General features: G+C 42.0%; 1 protein-coding gene across 1 annotated transcript; it reads right to left on the bottom strand.

Annotated features, from left to right (window-relative positions):
• Window positions 1-275: 275 nt before the first annotated feature.
• On the bottom strand, window positions 276-20,002 carry eif2s3 (eukaryotic translation initiation factor 2, subunit 3 gamma). Its single transcript, XM_078408686.1, has 12 exons — window positions 19,849-20,002; window positions 16,324-16,387; window positions 13,391-13,518; window positions 12,800-12,921; window positions 10,419-10,513; window positions 9,002-9,160; window positions 8,101-8,235; window positions 6,095-6,189; window positions 2,288-2,432; window positions 1,327-1,496; window positions 896-1,068; window positions 276-622 (listed from the first exon to the last, which is right to left on the bottom strand). Exons 1-12 carry the CDS (start codon window positions 19,915-19,917, stop codon window positions 559-561), a joined length of 1,419 nt encoding a protein of 472 aa, XP_078264812.1. The 5' UTR covers window positions 19,918-20,002; the 3' UTR covers window positions 276-558.
• Between the last annotated feature and the right edge of the window lie 1,479 nt (window positions 20,003-21,481).

The following is a 21,481-nucleotide window of genomic DNA, read 5'->3' as shown; positions in this document are numbered from 1 at the left end:
ACAATCTCCCACCCCAAGCCCTGCTTGCGACTACAGATATCCAGACCAGACCATCCCACACATCGTGAATGACTGCTCACTGAGGCTTTTCCCTGGTGGCATCAAGGCCATCCACCCAGCAACTGATGGTGCCCTGGCCTGGATGTCTACCCCTGACCGACAACTTTGGGCTGTGCACGCCATACGCAAGAAGAAAAATGAAGCAAGATTTTTTTTTAAATCTTAGGATATAATTGGAAGAAGAGTATGTACTAAAGAGGATGAAAATACACAAATTTAAATGTCAAAACACCTTTTAATGTTTAATGTCAGTGTTCACAGATCTGACTGAATGGAACCTCATTCTCTGAAGACAACTTCTATTCAAATATAAATTAGACAATTTTCTTCGCCAGGAGATATTTGAAATATTTTTTTTAAAGTCAGTTTTTCAAATTTACTGGCACGATACCAGAAGTTATTTTGAACAAAGTTTAAGTAGCATTCAACGGTATTTGGAAAATGGTGTGCACTCCCACAGTAGACTAGTCCTCTTCAATGATAATATGCTCTCCAGATTTAATCATCATCAATTGTTGGCTTTATCGTTACACCTCTTCTTATCTGGCCCCAACCGATTAAACTAAGTAAAATAAAAAGATGATTAGTTCTTGAGTTGAGCTATGCGCATCTATTCAAATGAATATATCAGTGCATCAACAATCTACTCAATAATCTCGAGCTTGATTTCAGAGGAGAATGAATACTGTTACTCTGAAACTTAGTAACAGCATTTGCTCCACTCAAAAACAAACTCATCATAGCTGACCCCACTTACAAACTTTATTTCTAAAGATGTACAAAAGTTGATTTACAAATCTCATTAAAAGATTTGTCATTTTTATACTTGACTCACCGCCAATGTTTCTCTACTCTTCGGCTGAGAGCAATCTTTTCTCCAACTTCTGTACACACTGGATTTGTGAGCACAATCTTTCCCAAGTCAGCCTTTACTGCACTGACTCGTCCTCCAGTAGAAAGTGATCCTATATTTACCATCAACACCTCATTTTTGGATAGTTTTTGAACCTAAAATTGAACACACTCGCTTAAATACTCCCTTTTTTTTCAGAATCATCAAATGCAATGACACTAGTTGAATATACATAATGTAATATTTCTACTTACATAAAAGTTACTAAATACACAAGGAAAATTAAAATAACCAAACAAGGACTGCCTAAATCATTTGTCAACAGTCAATAAAAAGGACTTCAGCAGATTAAATTCCGCACAATACATTTTTATGAACATTTATTTTCAATGTGGACTCTGTACTGAACTCACTTTTGCAGCTTTCTTATCACCTTCAGTACGCACACCCAGTAACCGCCTGAGAAGAAAGTAAGAAATTTCCAGCTCTGTGAAGATTTCTGGGAGAGCTCCTATAGCACCAAGAACCTGTCCCACCATACGATCAGCACGGCAAAGGGTTGGGTCAATTTTTGTTCCAACACCTAAAACAGAAAAGTAACTTCAGCAGCTCTGGTAAGAGAATAAATAGTGTTTGAGGTGGAAGACCAGAGTCTGGCTGAAATGTGGTGCAGGCTTGGGAGGCCAAAAGCCTTCTTTGCCACCTTATTTACCTGTGACACAACGTTCAGAACTATGTGCCCTCTGTTCTCCAACACTCCTTGGGTCCCACTGTTCACTGTGAAGGTCCTGCTGTGGTGTGATTTCCCAATATGCGACACCTCACATTTATCTGGATTAAACTCCATTACCCACACATCGACCCACTTGCCCAGATGAAGATTCTGCTGTAATTCTCTCTTCAACAGTCAATAATTTAATACAATGCTTTTTAATCCCAAAACCTTCAATTAATAGACTTTCAGTTTGTTTTTTTGGCTTTTATCCCACTCAAAAGTTAATTCAACTTAATTAAAACCTGAGTCAAGAGACAAAACATTATTCTTAAATTTTAAAAAATCCTTCTGGTTAATCAACCAATAATTTGTGGTAATATGCATAGGGTAAATTCTAATATTTCTTTGCTAAGTACACTAAGAAGTAAATGTGCATTAATCTACTCTCCTCCCTGTGGCATACTGTTCGCCAATCAGTATGTCTCGGTGACAAATCTACATTGTGGAAAAATGCTCCAATTTGATTGGAGAGATGCATTCTACACCAGACTTAGGAGTCTTGTGAATGATATTCACACAGCATACTAAAATGGACACCTTCAAATCTTAACAAAAAACATTAAAATTATAAATCTTCAAATGTAAAGGATTCCTCTTACCAATAAGGCCACCAGGGGCTGCAAATTGGAGGTCATTGTGCTCTGCAAAGAGTGACACAATCTTGGAAAAGATGGGCTTGCACATCAGCTTCCCTTCATGGTCTTTTGACACAATACCAGGTCGAACTTCAAGTTCCTGTCCTACCTGCAGGCACATAAAAGCATGAGTATTTCGGGAAATAAAACTGGACCACAAATTATTATTACATACAGTAGGAAATCTGTTTTTGCAAGTTTATATGTATGAATATTATATGTGCCATATCTATTTGTCTCCTGGAGAGGCACAAAGTCCTTAGTGGAATAAACTTTGGTCTTCCCAGCTGTAAATGAATCTTAGGAACTCAGCTGAGTTCAAACCTGTCCATGTTCACTCCAGTCTCCCTTCTCCCCTTGCACACTTTGGACAGAGGAAGAAGCCAGTCCTCCCTTTCAGCTACAGCACAATAATGTCAGTTATAAAACTCTATACATGGCTCAGATCAGCTAATATTGACAGAATTTATTTGGCAGAACAACTCATTGAAGAATGAACGAAATCTGAAAGACCAGCAACACCAACATGCAGCATCATCTCAAGTATTTTACTGGAGTAATAGTAAAGGGATACGAGCTCAAGTTTTGGAGAGGATATTTGAAACCATCCTCGAGGATCAGGCAAGACAGCAACTGAGTGGATCCTGGCTGACTAAATATTATCTAATGGGCGGCACGGTAGCGCAGCGGTAGAGTTGCTGCTTTACAGCGAATGCAGCGCCGGAGACTCAGGTTCGATCCTGACTACGGGTGCTACACTGTAAGGAGTTTGTACGTTCTCCCCGTGACCTGCGTGGGTTTTCTCCGAGATCTTCGGTTTCCTCCCACACACCAAAGACGTACAGGTATGTAGGTTAATTGGCTGGGTAAATGTAAAAATTGTCCCTAGTGGGTGTAGGATAGTGTTAATGTGCGGGGATCACTGGGCGGCACGGACTTGGAGGGCCAAAAAGGCCTGTTTCCGGCTGTATATGATATGATATGATATATGATATATATGACCAATGAATACTAAATTCCACAGATAGACTTTGGGAAAAGTCAGCTTCCAAAAATCACTGTTTACAACATTGACTGATGTTTCTTTGAGAAACATTCAAATGTTTTGCAGAGAGACACTGAAATATCTTAATCTTCAAGAAACCTAGTTTAATCTGATTGGAAATGTACTTGTTTTAAACATCACTACGAATGAGATGCAAATTACTCCCATTATGTGAACCAAATAATTAAATCTTCAATAATATCTTGATATAGTGTTCTGGAAAATGTGATCTATGCAGAACAGATTTAAACGTGAACACCCTGTGTGTTTCCAGAGATCCATTCTCTTACACTATTTTTGCAGTACAAGTTAAAAAAAAGTCAAACAATGATGCCAATGACCCTGAGATTGTTGTTGGTGGCAAGTACAGAAATTATTCGATTTTGTAATCAATTTACAATTTTTTTGCTGTAATACCACTGATTCTTTGGTTTACAGTGTTTTGATTTGCAAAGCTACTTTTTGGGAATCCCTCTCTGCCCAGGAATACACATAAATAGCCACAATTCATTTTGTCCATCCTTATGAGTCCCCAACACACATTTTCTATGAACACCTGCCTCCCTTTTGTAAATCAAGGAATTATCGTAAAGGTCAGGTGGTGTTAACTACAGCAATTCTTTGATTTATGAACTTCATGGTTTTCATGAACGTGTCAATTTGTATTTAATAAAAGCCAATCTCTATTTGAGGGAAACATGCCCTGCAGGGATCGCTAGTGCCTGTTAACGGAAAAGTAACAGCATGACTCAACAAATCAAATTAAAGAATCTTCAGACATACAAGGTCCAAAGCAGGAAATTAAACAAAAAAAAATGGTGATTAGATTAAATAATTTCCAGAAATGGAAATGAACCTGGATAAATACAGCTGGGCTGAAGACAGAAAAAAAAAATGTTAACATTAGTTTTCAGAATGCGAACACCTGTAAAAATTATATTGAAAGCAAGGGTTCATTCAGCTTTAATTATTTTAAAAGATTTATGACAGTTTAGTTTATAGATGCAGCACGGAAACAGGCACTGTCCGCGCCGACCAGCGATCCCCGTACACCAACACTATCCTACACACACTAGAGACAACTTACAATTATATCAAGCCAAATAGCCTACAAACTTGTACATCTTCAGAGTTTGGGAGGAAACCGGAGCTCCTGGAGAAAACCCACACAGGTCACGGGGAGAACGTACAAACTCTGTACAAAGAGCACCCATAGTCAGGATCAAACCAGGGTCTCTGGAGTTGTAAGGCAGCAATTCTACCACTGCACCACCCTGCCGCGACTGATAAGAATTTTTTTTTTATGTTGAGCCAGGAGGCAAGCTCCAAACTTAATGTTATTTTAGTCATTTCAATACCATGTTTGTCAGAAAGGAATAGCACAGTGCACCATGTGGTTGCCCAGAACATCTCTGACACTAAACTCTGGATTTCCACAAATAACTGCACATGAAGAATAACAGCATTCACTTGTAATAAAAATACCGAGGGCCTCACCTTTATTATTACAGCAAAATTCTGTGTGCGTAACTTTCTGAAACTTATAATTAACAACCTGAAAATGTTATGCTGCTGTCACTGACTAAAAGGACATAGGGAATATCAAAGAGTTTCCAATTGGAGATTTGAAAAAAATCAGTGTACTGATAAAATAAGGTCACCTCTGTGTGAACTATACATTTTTAATGCAACACTGGATATTAAACGGAAGCCATATAATTTTCAATGACTTCAAAGAATGTGATGACTGCCACACCATTTGGAGCAACTAGAGGGGAGCCAACCAGAAATGTTGCCTGTCCATTTCCCCCCTCCATAGATGCTGCCTGGCCTGCTGAGTGATCCTAGCACTTTGTTTGTTCAAGAGATGCAGCTGTTGGACAACTCTTGCTGGTTGTACTCGGATACAAGACTTCCACATGGAAAATTTATACCCGTTTGATTTTACTCTAACATTTAGCTTGCTCTCCAAAATTGCTTAACTTAAAAAAATACAACTTTGATTTGCATTGATGTGCTTGCGTTGCTAAGGGTGATGAAAAGTGGATTGGCAGATGGAACTAACAGAGGGTACTGAGCTTCTGGGATGTGTCGATGCAGTGGTTGACCACTGTGTACATGCCTTCAACTTGGTACTGGAGTGCTCAAGTATCTGATCATGATCCACCAGCTCAGTATGACTGTGGGACATTCTTACTCATTCTTACTCATCTGTTCCACTTATTCACAAAATAAACTAAACTGATTTGGCATAAAGAACATAATGCAAATCAAGGCACTGCATTTAAAAAAAATTAAGCAATTTGTGAACAAACTATATATTAAAATAAAAGCAGGCACTTTATCACTGTTTACATTTAATTCTATATCTTACTGACATTTATGCTAACTCTATTGTTTAGCACAATGTACTTTAACTAACAAACAACGGGCAGCTAATTCAAGGCTTCAAAACGGTCTAGAAGCCAGTGTAGAAGTAGGAACCCGCCACTGCCACCAACAGGAATGCATTGATATTACAAATGTCTGAAAGCACATGTTTAGAAGTGGAAAAAATAAATAAATTTTAGTCCAGTTATCAGTTATAAAGATTATATTGCAAGATCAAACAAAATGTTTCCTTCGACAACAATGCTTGGCTATTGCAAGCTTTAAAAATCTGTCTCATGACATCACTACACCGCCACTCACCCAACATAATGTTTATTTTGAATAATAGTTTCTACCTTTAGCACTCCTTTCAGAATGCTGCCACCAGCGACACCACCTTTTAGATCATCGACTTCACAACCAGGCTTGTTGACATCAAAGGATCGAATAACTGTAGAGAGAAATAGACAAGTGTAAAAACAAGATTGCAATTTTGTTCAGCACCTACTATTGCCCCAGGATTAAGGAAAAAGTATCCAAGTTTTCAACTATTCCCAATGAATGTTCACATTGAGATGGTGGATATATCCAACCACTTACACCTATGGGATATCTTTTATAAAATGTTCCAAAGATAAACTATGAGAAAATGAACAAGAGAGAGGTAGGGGAATGAAAAAGGTGTGATGATGAAGAAGCCAGATGCCAAAAAGAAGAGGCCATGTGCCAAAAAAAGAGGCCATGAGGCCGGAGTTGCCAATTTTTGACACAAAGTCTTTAATTGGATGAAAATCTATTGATCATGAACATGTGCTTTCTTTCTCAGAGCCCCCACAGTCCAGAAGGTTAGAGAATTCCAAAGCTTGACTACACATGGACCGGGAACCCACCCAGAATACCCGCCCAGAGTGGAAGGAGTCAGACAGAGGAACTAAAAGCAGACCAGCTGCGGGAGGGAGTAGACCACAGGATCATATCTTTTAGATAACTGCCAGATGACTCAATCCTAAATCCTGAGGATATCCTGTCCTACTGGCAGGGCAGACCCAAACTGCAATTCCAATACCCAAAGTTTCTGTGCTTGTACCTTCAGCAGAAGAACTGCAGCAGCTTAAAGGGCCTGTCCCAGTTAGGCGATTTTAAGGCGACTGCTGGCGACTAGGCTGTTGCCGAACGTTCGCCGTGGTGTCGTGAGCATGATCATGAGGAGTCTTCAATGAATTGTAGCGGATCTCGGCGCGTCGCGGAAAAATTTACCTGCTAGACATTTTTCGGCGACAGCTGGCTTGTCGCCAAGTATCGTAGCTTATTGCGGGCGCTGTCGCATGCTGTCCCCAGGTTTGCTAGGTTGTCGTAGATGCATTTAGAAGCAAGTAATATTAAATTAAGAAAAGGCATTTAAAGATACCAGAAAATAGTTTTGTTTAACCAATTTATTTACTGTCAGGACATTTGACAGGTAGATTGGAGGTGACAGTTTGACGGTCAGGTAAGCGTGGGTATTTCACGATGTTTCCGAAGACGGTGTAATCTCTTAGCCAGATGCTAGTTTCACAAAAAAAGTAACTTGTATCGACCTGACTCTGCATTGTCGTGGTCATTGTCATAGGGTAAAAGAAAATTTTGGCGATCTGCTACGACTTTGACAGTCGCCGGCAGTCGCCTTAAAAATCGCATAACTGGGACAGGCCCTTAAAGTGGTAGATTCACCACTATCTTCTCAAGGGCAATTAGAGATGGACAATAAATGCAAACGTTGTTAGCAAAACTCAAATCCTAGAAGTGCATGAATGAAATAAAACAATTGAAGGCCCGAGCAGGCACAAAAACCTTCTCTGAATGACACAGGCACCAAACACGAGCAGTGAATTTTCAGCCATTCACATAAAAACAAGTACAATTAATGTTTTCTATTTTACTGCAGCTGGGATCACTGACTACCTTGATTACATTCACTAACCTTCAGTCAATGGTAAAATGGAAGTCATCAAGATTCATCACTGGCAGAAAGCCTGGCTACTCTTATTTTCATCTGTCCCAGTTCAGTAATGTCCTGGCCAACTAGAAAATCCCAATTGCTAATCCATTTGAAATCAGTTAGCTCAACATATTTAGAGGATCATATGTATCCATTGCAAGTTAACATTTTGTGAGGAGTGTCTCCAGCAGGAACACCCACATTCCTGGAAGTGCAGCATTTATGGTACATTTCAGAGCAAGGAAACCAATTATTTTACTCTAATGAGTTAACCAACAGAAGAAAAACAACGCGTTTACTTGTTGGTGCAAAAGTGCATGCAGGATCCAAATACATTCAGAAACAAGTCAACGTTATAAAGGATAATTAAACCAAAATGCTTACCAATTAACCTAGGTTCAGATATAAAGTCTCGGATGGGAACTGGAATTTTCTTTACAATATACTCGCAAACTACTTCAATGTTATATTTCAATTGTGCTGAGATTGGAATAATTGGTGCTCCTTCTGCCACTGTACCTGCATATCAAAACAGATAAAAAGAGACACTAGATTATTGATGGAAAGGCAAGAAACTGCAAATGCTGGAATCTTGAGCAAAATACAAAGTGCTAGATATATTCAGCAAGTCAGGCAGTAGATGCTGCCTGGCCTGTTGTGTTTTTGCACTAGATTACTGATCGATGTTCATGTGAGCAAGTTGAGAAAACTTTATTAGGTTACAAAAATGGAAGATATGTTGAACTTTTGGAAAGCATTAGTCTGGCCTCTAATTAAATATTGTGTTGAATTCTGGGCTCACTCTTCAGGATGTATGCTTTGGACAATGTGCAAAAATAAAAAAATAGCATTATGGTACCAAGAATTTCATGGAGACTGGAAAAACTGTGAGTCCTCTCCTTACAGAAACTCAAGGAAATTGAATGGATGTTCAATGCGTTTTTTTACACAGTGAATAAAAAGAAACTACTTTCAGAAAGATTAGTAACCAAAACACACAGATTGAAGACAACAAGAATCAGAGATGATATTTAATTATTAGGATCTGGAATGCACTCAATAACAATATTTACAAGGAAACTGAATACATACTTTGAAAATTGAGAAGTTACAAAGGGAACTTTTGGGAAAGATTAGTAGATAGTGATTAATTAAATTGCTCTACCACAGACCTGGCATCGACAAGATGAGCCAAATGCTTTCCTTGTTTTATACCCTTATGAGCATCTATGAACATTTTATTTATAAAATTCAAGTAAAATAGCTTCGCTTGAGAGCAACCTACCTTGAACAAAAGCAAGTATCTGTTCGTACTGTTCCTTTGCTTGACTTTCCTTTACGAGGTCAATCTTGTTTTGCAGAATCAGAATATGTTTCAGTTTCATGATTTCAATCGCAGCCAGATGCTCTGATGTCTGAGGCTGAGGACAAGATTCATTGCCGGCTGCAGAATAAAGGCATTAACAAAACCATGAATGTTTATGTCAATGTTTTATTTTTCTACCATAGCATTTGATTAAAATTTAAACTTAAGAAGGGAAACATTTGGGGTGGTGGTCAGGTAAGGAACACCAGACGGGTGTAGTGATCAAGTAAAACACACATTGTACAATTTTTACTTATAAATGTACACATACCAGAAAATAGTTCAAGACGCCTACATTATGTTGACATTATGATCCAACTGCAAGCATGATTCAAAGGGTTCAACTAGCTCTCTTATAGTTCTTGTTAAGTCATCACTGCAGCTGAGACTGATAATTTATTGCCCATCCTACACATCCTATGTGTGATACATGATGTTGAACCATTATATTTCTTTTAGCCAGCAATGGCAAGGCCAGCCGTAGCACTTTTGTGCTGACTAATTGGATAACTGAATATAGACCTGAGTGATCTTGGAATTTTCCATGCCAGGCAAGATTTTGCATCATATAGCCAAAGTATTTACTCATGTGAAAAACTCGTAAAATATAGCAGTGGAATTATTTGCCAACTGCAAAAAATAGAATCCCGCCCAGTATGGATAGTCATGTTTAGAAATCTTGTAACCAAGTAATTAACTACCTTAAAATAATTTATTGAATGTCCATCTCTCAAGCGAAAAGTCAACTCAGCTGAGCAAACCACCTCAAAGGAGGGTTTCAGGTTTATCATTGTCACATGCACCGAGATACAGTGAAAAGCTTTGTTTTACATGCGGTCTAAACAGATCAGATAATACTCTTCATAAATACAATCCAACCAAATCTGAGTACTCTAGGTAAAGCAGAAAGGAAGATAACGTGGGTTTTGGCGGCACACTTCAAGATCTTTGCATCCACTGTCAATAATACAGATGAAACATAATGGTGTGGGATTTTAGTGACAAATATTCACAGGTAATTTAAGGCACCATTCATGGATTCCTTAATTCACAAGAAACGTACAAATCTGTGTTAAGAGTTAAGGGCTGAAAAATAGTCACATAAACAAGAGCATTCTGACATAATCAAAAACGAAAGTGGCAGAAATACTCAGCAGCTCAGGCACCATTCTGTTCCGATGAAGGACCTGAAATGTTCTGCCTTTCTCTCCACAGAATGCTGCATGACCTGCTGAGTACTTCCAGCTGTTTTCATTTCAGGTTTCCAACATATGCAGCTTTTTGATTTTCAACACACTGTAATGCAAGCATGCACCCACTGTTAATCACCAATTACCTATTAGTAGCAAAGCTGCATCCATGACAGCAGCTCCGTTCAACATAGTAGCCATCAAAATGTCATGCCCTGGACAATCCACAAAAGAAACATGCCTAGACACAAAGGGAAACAAAACACACCCCAACTTAGGATAAATTTTCCTCTTTTCTCATCTCCAACACTACAAATAAATACAGGTCCACCCCTGATTTTCTGGCAACTGGTGATCCGGTACCTCCTTTAATCTGGACTAAATTACGATAGTGCACATGAAATCCCTCCCTGAAAATGTGGAGCCTAGGCCAGGTGAAGCGGCCGATCTCAACCTCATCGGGATGTCTGCGCCGATCGGCAGGTCAAATTCTCCCCCTGCAGCTGGGGCTCTGGAACTTGGGTTCTGCCAAAGCAGACTTACACGGCCGATCAGTAGGACTCTGGAAATCCGGCCCGGCTGAATAAAATCTTGTTCACATAGCCAAATTTTGCAGCCGATTTTGCGGCCCGCTATCTCGGTCCCCCAAGGCCACGACCTCTGTTGGTCCAGCAAAACAGATAATAAGGCAAGGTTCCGGAACCAAGGCTGCTGAAAAAATCAGTGGTGGACCTGTACTCTATTACATATTAATGTTTTAATCATGGATAAGAGTAAAGCAGATTTACACAAATGTTCTACATTATAAAACATATCATGTAATGACTACAATTCAGAAGTACTCTAACACCCACTTAAATCATAAAAAGGCACTTTACAGAAACAAAAGTCTAATAAGAAAATCTAGCATTTTGCTGCAGTTTTCAAAATGTGATTCCTCAATTTAATCACCATTGCTCAGCTGGATGCAAGTTCCAAATATTAATCAATGATAAATGTGGTTAATTTTAACTGAGCACTGGACAAGTTGAAATTACAAGTATTTCCATGTTTCCTTTCCAAACAAAATGAAAATGTTGCATTTGCACAATGTGTTTAAGTGAAGATAAATTATCCAAGGAATTACGCAGTGGTATTAACAGTCAACAATTGAGATGTGAAAATTGAGATATGGAAGATATTAACTTGTGCTCAAAATGTAGGGACTTTAAGATTAAAAATGTGTAGAAAAAAATACTTTTTTTCCTGGTGTGGGTGGGAAGGAAAGGGGACTGGAGAAGGGTAGCAACAGAAAAAGAACAGAAAAACTTAAAACAGAAACTTGAATGCTTGAGGCCACAATTGGCAATGGTGAAGATGCAGGAATGCTGAAGATGTCAGAGTGCATGAAATACAACACATTCTGCTTTGGGTGATAGTGGAGATTTTGTGTGAAGGTCGTAACACACCCAGAGATGGTAGAGATTGAGAGACAAGACATACAGAAGATTTAAAATAGCTGACATTTTAAAATAAGGGCACTGGAGACTGGAAGTCTATATAGTCCAGCATTGATGGATGAGCAGGGCTATATGTATCTTGGGGCAGAGCATTTTTACCATAAATGAAATTCAGAGTTATTTCAAAAAATCATCTCACCCTTCTGTCTAAGTTCTATCACTGGTGACCTTCTAGTATTTATACAATATCTTTACTATCTTTCAGTTAAATTTGCTTCCATCAGAATTTCATGTTTCTATGCTCCAGATTGTATTGTGGCTGTGTAAAAACTGTTTTCTCCTGTCATTTCATGTACATTCTTTTTGGAGACAATGTTTTAACAAAGTCAGCACCCACGGACATAGAATGATTTACAATTTTCTATAGACATCAATGGACATCTGATCCATTAGGAATGCAAGTATAGTACTTGGTGACATCTTTTATCTTTTTAAGAAGGGCATTAAACAGGAAAATAATATTTAGAGTTCAATATTGATTTTTGAAAAAATAATTCACATTGGCAGCACAGTGGCGCAGCGGTAGAATTGCTGCCTTACAGTGCCAGATGGGTTGGATCCTGACCACAAGCACTGACTGTATGGGGTCTGTACGTTCTCCCTGTGACCGTGTGGGTTTTCTCCGGGTGCTCCGGTTTCCTACCACACTCCATAGACGTGCAGGTTTGTAGGTTAAACGACTTTGGTATAAAGTAAATTGTCCCTAATGTTGAGGATAGCACTGGTGTACAGGGGCAATTGTTGGTCGGCATGGATTCAGTGGGCCAAAGGGCCTGTTTCCACGCTATACTTCTGAGGTCTGAAGTCTAAATTCTTGAACATTTCAAAGCCAATTTCAATATTACAACACAAATTATTTATCATTAACCACACAGCCTAAACAAACTGGAAATTAGTATGGGATGGCTCAGAGAATAGTGTTGGCCAGCAAAAGGAGGCACTTATGTTCGTTCAACAATGTCGGCATTGCCGTTGTCCGTACAAATCGTAACAATGGAAGACATAACAATGATTTGGACCACACCAACCTGACTAGCTTGAAATTCCCTTTGACGCCAGGAATATCTGACGGGAACTCGTCTGGTGTGCCGCTACCACATGACCTGTAACAATCGGGCCTTGGACAACTGGGGTCATCTAATTTGTAAACCTAAAGAAATTACAATTAATTATAGAAAACATTAGTTTCCGTACAAAATGTTTAGAAGGTAACAACTATCTTTGACCACCTTAAAATGAGCTCACGCCATTTACATGTCAGTATACTGATCTTCAGTTACAAGCTATCATTAATATTAATTGCTTGTCTCAGTAAGACTACATACAGTTCATTAATTTGTTTTCCATCAAGTACACTCACCGTGAATGGGAAGGCACCTTTTGACACACAGCTTAGACTATTTTCTCAGGACTTAAGATCTCAATACAGAACCAAATGAAAAAAAATACACTTTTGGTCATTGTTTATAGGTTTAATTTATAGCTTTAAAACTGAAAAGCTGCAAAAAAATGCTTAACAATCTTGACAATATTACATGGCTGTAGAGCATAAATGTAATAAAAATATTCATAGAAGATAAAATAAAGAAACAGAACAGAATGGGCTAGAAGTGTTCAACCTTAGCATTGGCATATCCCAGCTTGATTGTGATGTTTCTTTCCAGCTCATTTTTAAATCGGACCGTCTGGACACCAGAAATAGCTTTAACTACTGTAGATTTTCCATGGGCTACGTGACCAATTGTGCCTGAGAAAAAAAACATTTGCTTGGAACACAAATTAAACTACATGACCTATTGCACGCCAGGCATGCTATCAAAATCTGAGCTTAATCCTGTTAGTTTTAAAAATCAAAATAATTTTTTTGATTAACAGCTAAACATGAAACCCAGCAGTGTGGTCATTTTCCCAAGCTTATTGTACCTTATTTACAAGTTACTAAATTTCATGTGCTCTATATTATAATGATGATTCACGTTTTCAAACCCTATCCGAGAAGATCCAATTGCAAATTAGTTTATCTTTTATTAAGAGACTGGGTATCCCTGTATTCTCCAATACATCGCAATTATTTGTTTAAACCATCATGTACTGATTTTACTTTTCAAACTTGGTTTGATAAGGGTATCAGAACTGTTAATGATCTGTATGGTGATGGGACCTTCTTGTCATTTCCAGAGCTGTCTGAACGGTTCAACTTGCCCCGATCACATCTATTTAGCTATTTTCAGGTCAGATACTTCTTACAAAGGCAATTTCCAGAATTTCCAAGTCAGCCCACTTACTCTGAAATTGATTCTATTCTTCTTTTGAATCCCAATGCGCAGAGGCTGATTTCAATTATACACACTGAAATAGACTCCATTAAGCCTGAATCTCTCCATAATTTTAAGGTAGCTTGGGAATAGGATTTGGGGTTTGGCATGACGGATCGGACATGGGAAACTGTGCTGGGACTTGTTCACACTTCCTCAATTTGTGCTAGACATAGTCTTATACAATGTAAAATTTTGCGTCGCACGCATTACACTAACACTAGACTAGCAAGAATATTTCCCGGCACGAGTGACGCATGTAACCGTTGTCGACAAACACCTGCCGACTTGATTCACATGTTTTGGACGTGCCCCCGCCTGTCTAAATTTTGGACGGGGATTTTTAAATCCTTTAGGGATATATCCGGTATAGATATTCTACCTAATCCTCTTACAGCTCTTTTTGGTGTCCCTTCCGGAACTAATACCCCCCGATATCTAAAAGTAATTATGTCTTTTACTTCTCTTTTGGCTAGACGTCTTATACTTCTTAATTGGAAGCATGTATTGCCACCCACTCATAATAGATGGATCAAGGATGTGTTATATCACTTAAAGCTAGAGAAGATTAGATTCTCTCTTAAAGGTTCACAGGAAAGCTTTAAAGAAACATGGTTACCGTTTCTAAATTATGCAAAAACTTTAATGATTGTTTTAGAGAATGGGGATAAACCAAAGTGCTGACTGCTTATATGTCTGCCTACACTCTTCCTCCCTTGTCTGTTATTTTTACGTTGTATTTGTTTTACTAATGTCAATGTTTATCTCTGCGTCTGGGATGGGGCAGGGGGTGGGGGTGTATCTTTACGCGTATTGTTTGTTCATTGTTGAAATAATTGTAAAAACTAATAAACAGATTTTTTTTTAAAAAGAGACTGGGTAAGACATTTTTAATTTTGAGATTGAAGAAGAGTCCTGACCCAAAACCACTTATCCACGTTCTCCAAAGATGCTGCCTGACCTGCTGAGTTAGACCTTCATTTTTTTTAAGAGTCCTTTTGTATAAACCAGCATCTGTAGTTCCTCGATTCTTCTTTTAAACTATTATCCATCTTTACCTTTCAAATTAGTTATAAGATAATCTCTGGTGGAGAACAATGGAACCTGACAGCCATTTCCTTGCTGGACATTAATGCAAAACGCATCTCCCTACTGTAAAGCATTGCAGGTCCACCACTGACTTTTCAGCATCCTTGGTTCCAGAGCCTTGCCATATTATCGGCTTTGCCGGACCAACATGGGAGGGTGGGGGCCAAGAACCGTCCAGCAAAGTCACCCTCTGGTCAGCTATGGGAATGGATCTGCCGGCTCTGCCTGGGCTGCAAGGGATAAATTTGACCCGCCGATCAGCCACGGAAATCCTGATGAGGTTGAGATCAGGCACCTCATCTGGTCTGGGCGCCACATTTTCAGGGGGACTTCCGGGTGGGGTCGAAGGCTCTTGTAATTTTAAGCACGCTCTTATAATATAGTCCGGATTAAAGGAGGTGCCAGGTGCCACAAAATTAGTGGTGGACCTGAACCAAGTTATTCTTCATTCTTCACAAATACCACAATAGTTATAACTTTTTGATTTTGAAGCTATGCCATTTCCTTCCACCTGGTCACATTCACTCTGGAATTTTACTGTTATTCAGCTTTAACACCAACCAGGCAACACCCAATCAACCAGAATATGCATTAATGCACGTTGTCAATTGTGCCACATTTTTAGCTAACTCGAGGGTCCGGATCCAAATTAGTAGGCACCTCAAGTCCCAGCTAGACACAAAATGCTGGAGTAACTCATTTCTGCTGCCTGACCCGCTGAGTCACTTTTTGAGTCTACCTTCAATTTATACCAGCACCTGCAGCTCTTTCCTATACATCGTCCCAGCTATCCAGTATTGATGGGCAGAGATTTGCCCATGCATAACAATGCGATACAGTGGAGGCAAATGGTAAAAATTATGGTATGTGTGACATGTGAGTTTATAGGTCAATCGTAAAATTGTCCCTTGAGTGTAGGAAGTGAATGAAAAAACAGGGTAACATAGGAACTAGTGTGAAAAGGTGATTGATAGTCGGATTGACTCAGTGGGCCAAAGAACCTGTTTCCATGCTGTATCTTTAAAATAAAACCAAATTTGCTAATATTGAAATCTTAATAGATATAAATTGGTCACTATAATTATCAAAAAAATACATGTTAACACTGAAAATGAGCATTCACTCAAACCTAAGATTTAATAACTCACCTATGTTGATGGTGGCTTGCCGACTAATGACTTCTGGAGAGAGTGGTGTTAACTTGGTCACATCCTGTAAAACAGAAGCACCAAATTATAACCACAGAATATCGTATAATTCGAAATTATTCAGCACTGGATATACATTAAACATCCTTCCTACCATTCATTTCCCTTCATTTGTTATTCACACCAATTCTCTCATAGTATAAAGATAAATTTGCAGAAAATATCAATTTGCCACCATGCTTGATCTGTCAAAATTAATGAAATGGGAGTGAAAGATAGGATAGCACTTCCAGGATGGGAAGAGCCACTGGGTCATTCTCTGGTGGGTGGTTTGAAACCTTGGTGCAAACTCTGCACCCAGAATTTGCCTCACTTTTGACATACTTTCATGTTCCTCTCCAACCTGCTTCATCTGCAGTTCCTATTTTAAACTTTACTTTAGAGATAGTGTGGGAACAAGCCCTTTGGCCCACCTAATCCGCTCCGGCCTGCAATCACCCCTGTGCACGAGCATAATCCTATGCACTAGGGACAGTTTGCTATTTTTACCAAAGCTAATTAACCTACAAACCTGCACATTTTTTGGAATGCAAGAGGAAACCACAACACCCAGAGAAAACCCACACGGTCACAGGGAGAATGTACAAACTCCATACCGATAGCACCTGTAGTCAGGATCGAACCAGGGTCTCTGGTGCTGTAAGGCAGCAAATCTACCGCTGTGCCGCCCTAATTGCTCCTTAATGAAGCAATGGGGACTGTATCATGAAGGTGTCAGAGGTTGAAATTTGAGCTGAAGATCACCAAAATTGTCTGTCAAGGCAATGAGAAGATTTACAAGCAAAAAATGTTTATTTTGTAATTATCACTTTATGACTTGTTATTTGGTCTTCTGCTTTATGTGTAAAAATGCAATTCCTGATGGAAGACCAAGAATAGGTCCAGAATAAGATCAGCCCCAGGATCCAGACCAGGCCTAGGATACAGGCACACTGTCAGGTGGCATGCCTTAATGACTACCACTCGGTGGCTCTGAAGTCTATCATCAGGATGTCACTTGAAGAGGTTGGTCATGGCACACATCAATCCCAGCCTCCCAGACAGTCTTGATCCACTGCAATTTTCCCACCATTGCAAGATCCAAAGCAGACACCATCACCCTGGACTATACTCATATCTGGATAACAGATTCCTATATCAGACCCTTGTTTATGTACTATAGCTCCACCTTCAACACCATAATTCCAAGCAAACTAATCTCCAAATTCCTGGACCTAGGACTCATTATACCCCTCTGGCACTGGATCATTGAGATCCTGATCCGACCCCTGGACTGTATGTACTCAGTAAGGACAAGGACATACAGTGTCCGTGATAATTCTCAACTCTGGTGCCCCATAAGGCTGTTTTCTCAGCTCCTTAAACACTTCCTATACACTCACAACTGTGCAGTCAAATTTTGCTAACTCAATTTACCCCTTTTCCAGTTGGCACTAATGTAGTGGGCTGGATCTCAAACATTAACAAGTTGGAGTACAGGAAGGAGTTAGCTTGGGAGCACGGTGCCCACCTCTCCCTCAATATTCTCAAAATTAAGAAGATAGTTAGCGACCAATCTATATAAATGGAGCTAAAGTGGAACTGGTCAAAAGCTTCACGTTCCTTTGTGTTAGTTTAGTTTAGAGATACAGTGCGGAAACAAGCCCTTCAGCCCACCGAGTCCTCGCTGACCAGCGATCCCCACATACTTACACTATCCTACACACACTAGCGACAATTTTACAATTATACCAAGCCAATTAGCGTACATAGCTGTATGTCTTTGGAGTGTAGGAGGAAACCAGAAATCCCCGAGAAAACCGTCACGTGGAGAACGTGCTAACTCCACACTGACAGCACCCGTGTCAGTTTCAAACCAGGGTCTCTGGCGTTGTAAGCAGTAACTCTACCGCAGCACCACCATGCCAACCCTAATACTCATATTATATAACCCAATTACCCATTTTCTCCACAGCTATAACATTCTGTCCTGTCCTGTTTATTTTCCCTTTTGCACTGGGAAATGTACTGATCATGTATTGTATAATTTGAATGGATAACGGACAAACTAGAAGGTTTCGCTGTATCTCGGTACACGTGACAGTAATAAACCAAGAGCAACATCCCGGACTCCAGGCGAATGTAAGACCGGGACAGCAACCCTCACATGGCCAGACCGGGATACCGGCCCTCAGATAGAGGGCAAGGCTGGGCCACCAGCCCTCACATACAGAGGGAGCAAGGCCCGGGCACCAACCCTCACATGGCAAGGCCGGGAGACCGGCCCTCACATACAGAGGGGGCAGCCAAAGCAAGCCCGGGACACCGGCCCTCACATACAGAGAGAGGAGGCAAGGCCGGGACAGCAACCCTCACATGGGAAGGCCGGGACACCGGCCCTCACATACAGAGGGGGCAAGGCCGGGACACCAACCCTCACATACAGAGGGGGCAAGGCCGGAACACCAACCCTCACATACAGAGGGGGCAAGGCCGGAACACCAACCCTCACATACAGAGGGGGGCAAGGCTGGGCCACCGGCCGTCGCATACAGAGGGGGGCAAGGCCGGGACACCGGCCCTCACATACAGAGGGGGCAAGGCCGGGACACCAACCCTCACATACAGAGGGGGGCAAGGCTGGGCCACGGGCCGTCACATACAGAGGGGGCAGCCAAAGCAAGCCCGGGACACCGGCCCTCACATACAGAGAGAGGGGGCAAGGCCGGGACACCGGCCCTCAGATACAGAGAGGGGGCAAGGCCGGGGACACCGGCCCTCAGATAGAGGCAAGGCCGGGACACCGGCCCTCAGATACAGAGAGAGGGGGCAAGGCCGGGACACCGGCCCTCAGATACAGAGAGAGGGGGCAAGGCCGGGACACCGGCCCTCAGATAGAGGGCAAGGCTGGGCCACCGGCCCTCAGATACAGAGAGAGGGGGCAAGGCCGGGACAGCAACACTCACATGGCCAGGCCGGGACACCGGCCCTCAGAGGGGGGAGCCAAAGCAAGGCCGTGGCATTGATCCTCGCATTCAGGGCCCAACTCAACCAAGGCTCGACACAGCTGCCCCGCATCGCGGGCTGCAGGTGGATGCAAGGCCCCGGTCATCGGCCCCTAAACCCGGCGCATCGGCCCCACATCTCGGCCTCCAGGCCGATCCACACCCCGGGACTCCGGCCCCGACACGCCGGGCCCCAGGCTCCTAACCCCGGGACTCCGGCCCCGACACGCCGGGCCCCAGGCTCCTAACCCCGGGACTCCGGCCCCGACACGCCGGGCCCCAGGCTCCTAACCCCGGGACTCCGGCCCCGACACGCCGGGCCCCAGGCTCCTAACCCCGGGACTCCGGCCCCGACACGCCGGGCCCCAGGCTCCTAACGCCAGTACAGCGGCCACACACGCCGCGCCGCGCCGCGCCCCCCCCCGGACCGGCGGCTGTCGCTGCTCCCGTCCCCGCCCCGCCTGCCCGCGGCCGCACTGACCAGGGCGTTGAGGTCCTGCTTGGCCAGGTGCAGCTGCCCCACCGTCACTCCGGCATCGTCGCCCGTCATCTCCAGCCCGATCCCCGCAGCAGCAACCTCGCCTCACCGCGATGATGCAACCCGCCCCTCGCCCGCTCTCCCTCCCGCCGCAGCGCCCTCGCCAGGGCCCGGGAACAGCGTCCGCACCCGGTGGAGGGTGGGGGAGAGAGTGGAGTGGAGGGAATTGAATACATTTCATTAGCCAAGTATGAATACATACAAGGAATTTGCCTTGGTGCTTTGCTCGCAAGTAACAACACGACCTACAGTAAACATACAGTATAGGGTGGAGAGTGAAAGGTGTAGAGTGGAGGGTATAGGGTGGAGAGTGAAAGGTATAGGGTGGAGAGTGAAAGGTATAGGGTGGAGAGTGAAAGGTATAGGGTGGAGGGTATAGGGTGCCAGGTAGAGAGTGGAGGGTAGATAGATCTATCTTTTTTTTTCCGAGGATGTAACTAGTAGAGTGGATAAGGGAGAACCAGTGGATGTGTTATATCTGGACTTCCAGAGGCTTTCGACAAGGTCCCACATCAGAGATTAGTATGCAAACTTAAAGCACACGGTATTGTGGGTTCAGTATTGATGTGGATAGAGAACTGGCTGGAAGACAGGAAGCAAAGAGTAGGAATAAACGGGTCCTTTTCAGAATGGCAGGCAGTGACTTGTGGGGTGCCGCAAGGCTCAGTGCTGGGACCCCAGCTATTTACAATATATATTAATGATTTGGACGAGGGAATTGAATGCAACATTTCCAAGTTTGCGGATGACACAAAGCTGGGGGGCAGTGTTAGCTGTGAGGAGGATGCTAGGAGGCTGCAAGGTGACTTGGATAGGTTAGGTGAGTGGGCAAATGCATGGCAGATGCAGTATAATGTGGATAAATGTGAGGTTATCCACTTTGGTGGCAAGAACAGGAAAGCAGACTATTACCTGAATGGTGGCCGATTAGGAGAAGGGGAGATGCAACGAGACCTGGGTGTCGTGGTACACCAGTCATTGAAAGTAGGCATGCAGGTGCAGCAGGCAGTGAAGAAAGCGAATGGTATGTTGGCATTCATAGCGAGGGGATTTGAGTATTAGAGCAGGGAGGTTCTGCTGCAGTTGTACAGGGCATTGGTGAGACCACACCTGGAGTATTGCGTACAGTTTTGGTCTTCTAATCTGAGGAAAGACATTCTTGCCATAGAGGGAGTACAGAGAAGGTTTACCAGATTGATTCCTGGGATGGCAGGACTTTCATATGTAGAAAGACTGGATAGACTCGGCTTGTACTCGCTGAAATTTAGAAGATTGAGGGAGGATCTTATAGAAACTTACAAAATTCTAAAGGGGTTGGACAGGCTAGATGCAGGAAGATTGTTCCCGATGTTGGGGAAGTCCAGAACAAGGGGTCACAGTTTAAGGATAAGGGGGAAGTCTTTTAGGACCGAGATGAGAAAGTTTTTTTTCACACAGAGAGTGGTGAATCTGTGGAATTCTCTGCCACAGAGAGTAGTTGAGGCCAGTTCATTGGCTATATTTGAGGGAGTTAGATGTGGCCCTTGTGGCTAAAGGGATCAGGGGGTATGGAGAGAAGGCAGGTATAGGATACTGA

The sequence above is a fragment of the Rhinoraja longicauda genome, chromosome 12 (genome assembly GCF_053455715.1).
Source record: "Rhinoraja longicauda isolate Sanriku21f chromosome 12, sRhiLon1.1, whole genome shotgun sequence".
NCBI lineage: Eukaryota > Metazoa > Chordata > Chondrichthyes > Rajiformes > Arhynchobatidae > Rhinoraja > Rhinoraja longicauda.
Note: the sequence above shows the minus strand (reverse complement) of the source record. Positions and strands in the feature narration are given on the sequence as shown.

Excerpts from the sequence above, each read along its gene's own strand:
- eif2s3 (XM_078408686.1), bottom strand. The coding sequence starts at position 19,917 with ATGACGGGCGACGATGCCGGAGTGACGGTGGGGCAGCTGCACCTGGCC. Across the intron at positions 16,388-19,848 it reads AGCAGGACCTCAACGCCCTG|GATGTGACCAAGTTAACACC; the intron begins GTCAGTGCGGCC and ends TCTGTTTTACAG. Across the intron at positions 1,497-2,287 it reads AGCCCCTGGTGGCCTTATTG|GTGTTGGAACAAAAATTGAC; the intron begins GTAAGAGGAATC and ends TTTCTGTTTTAG.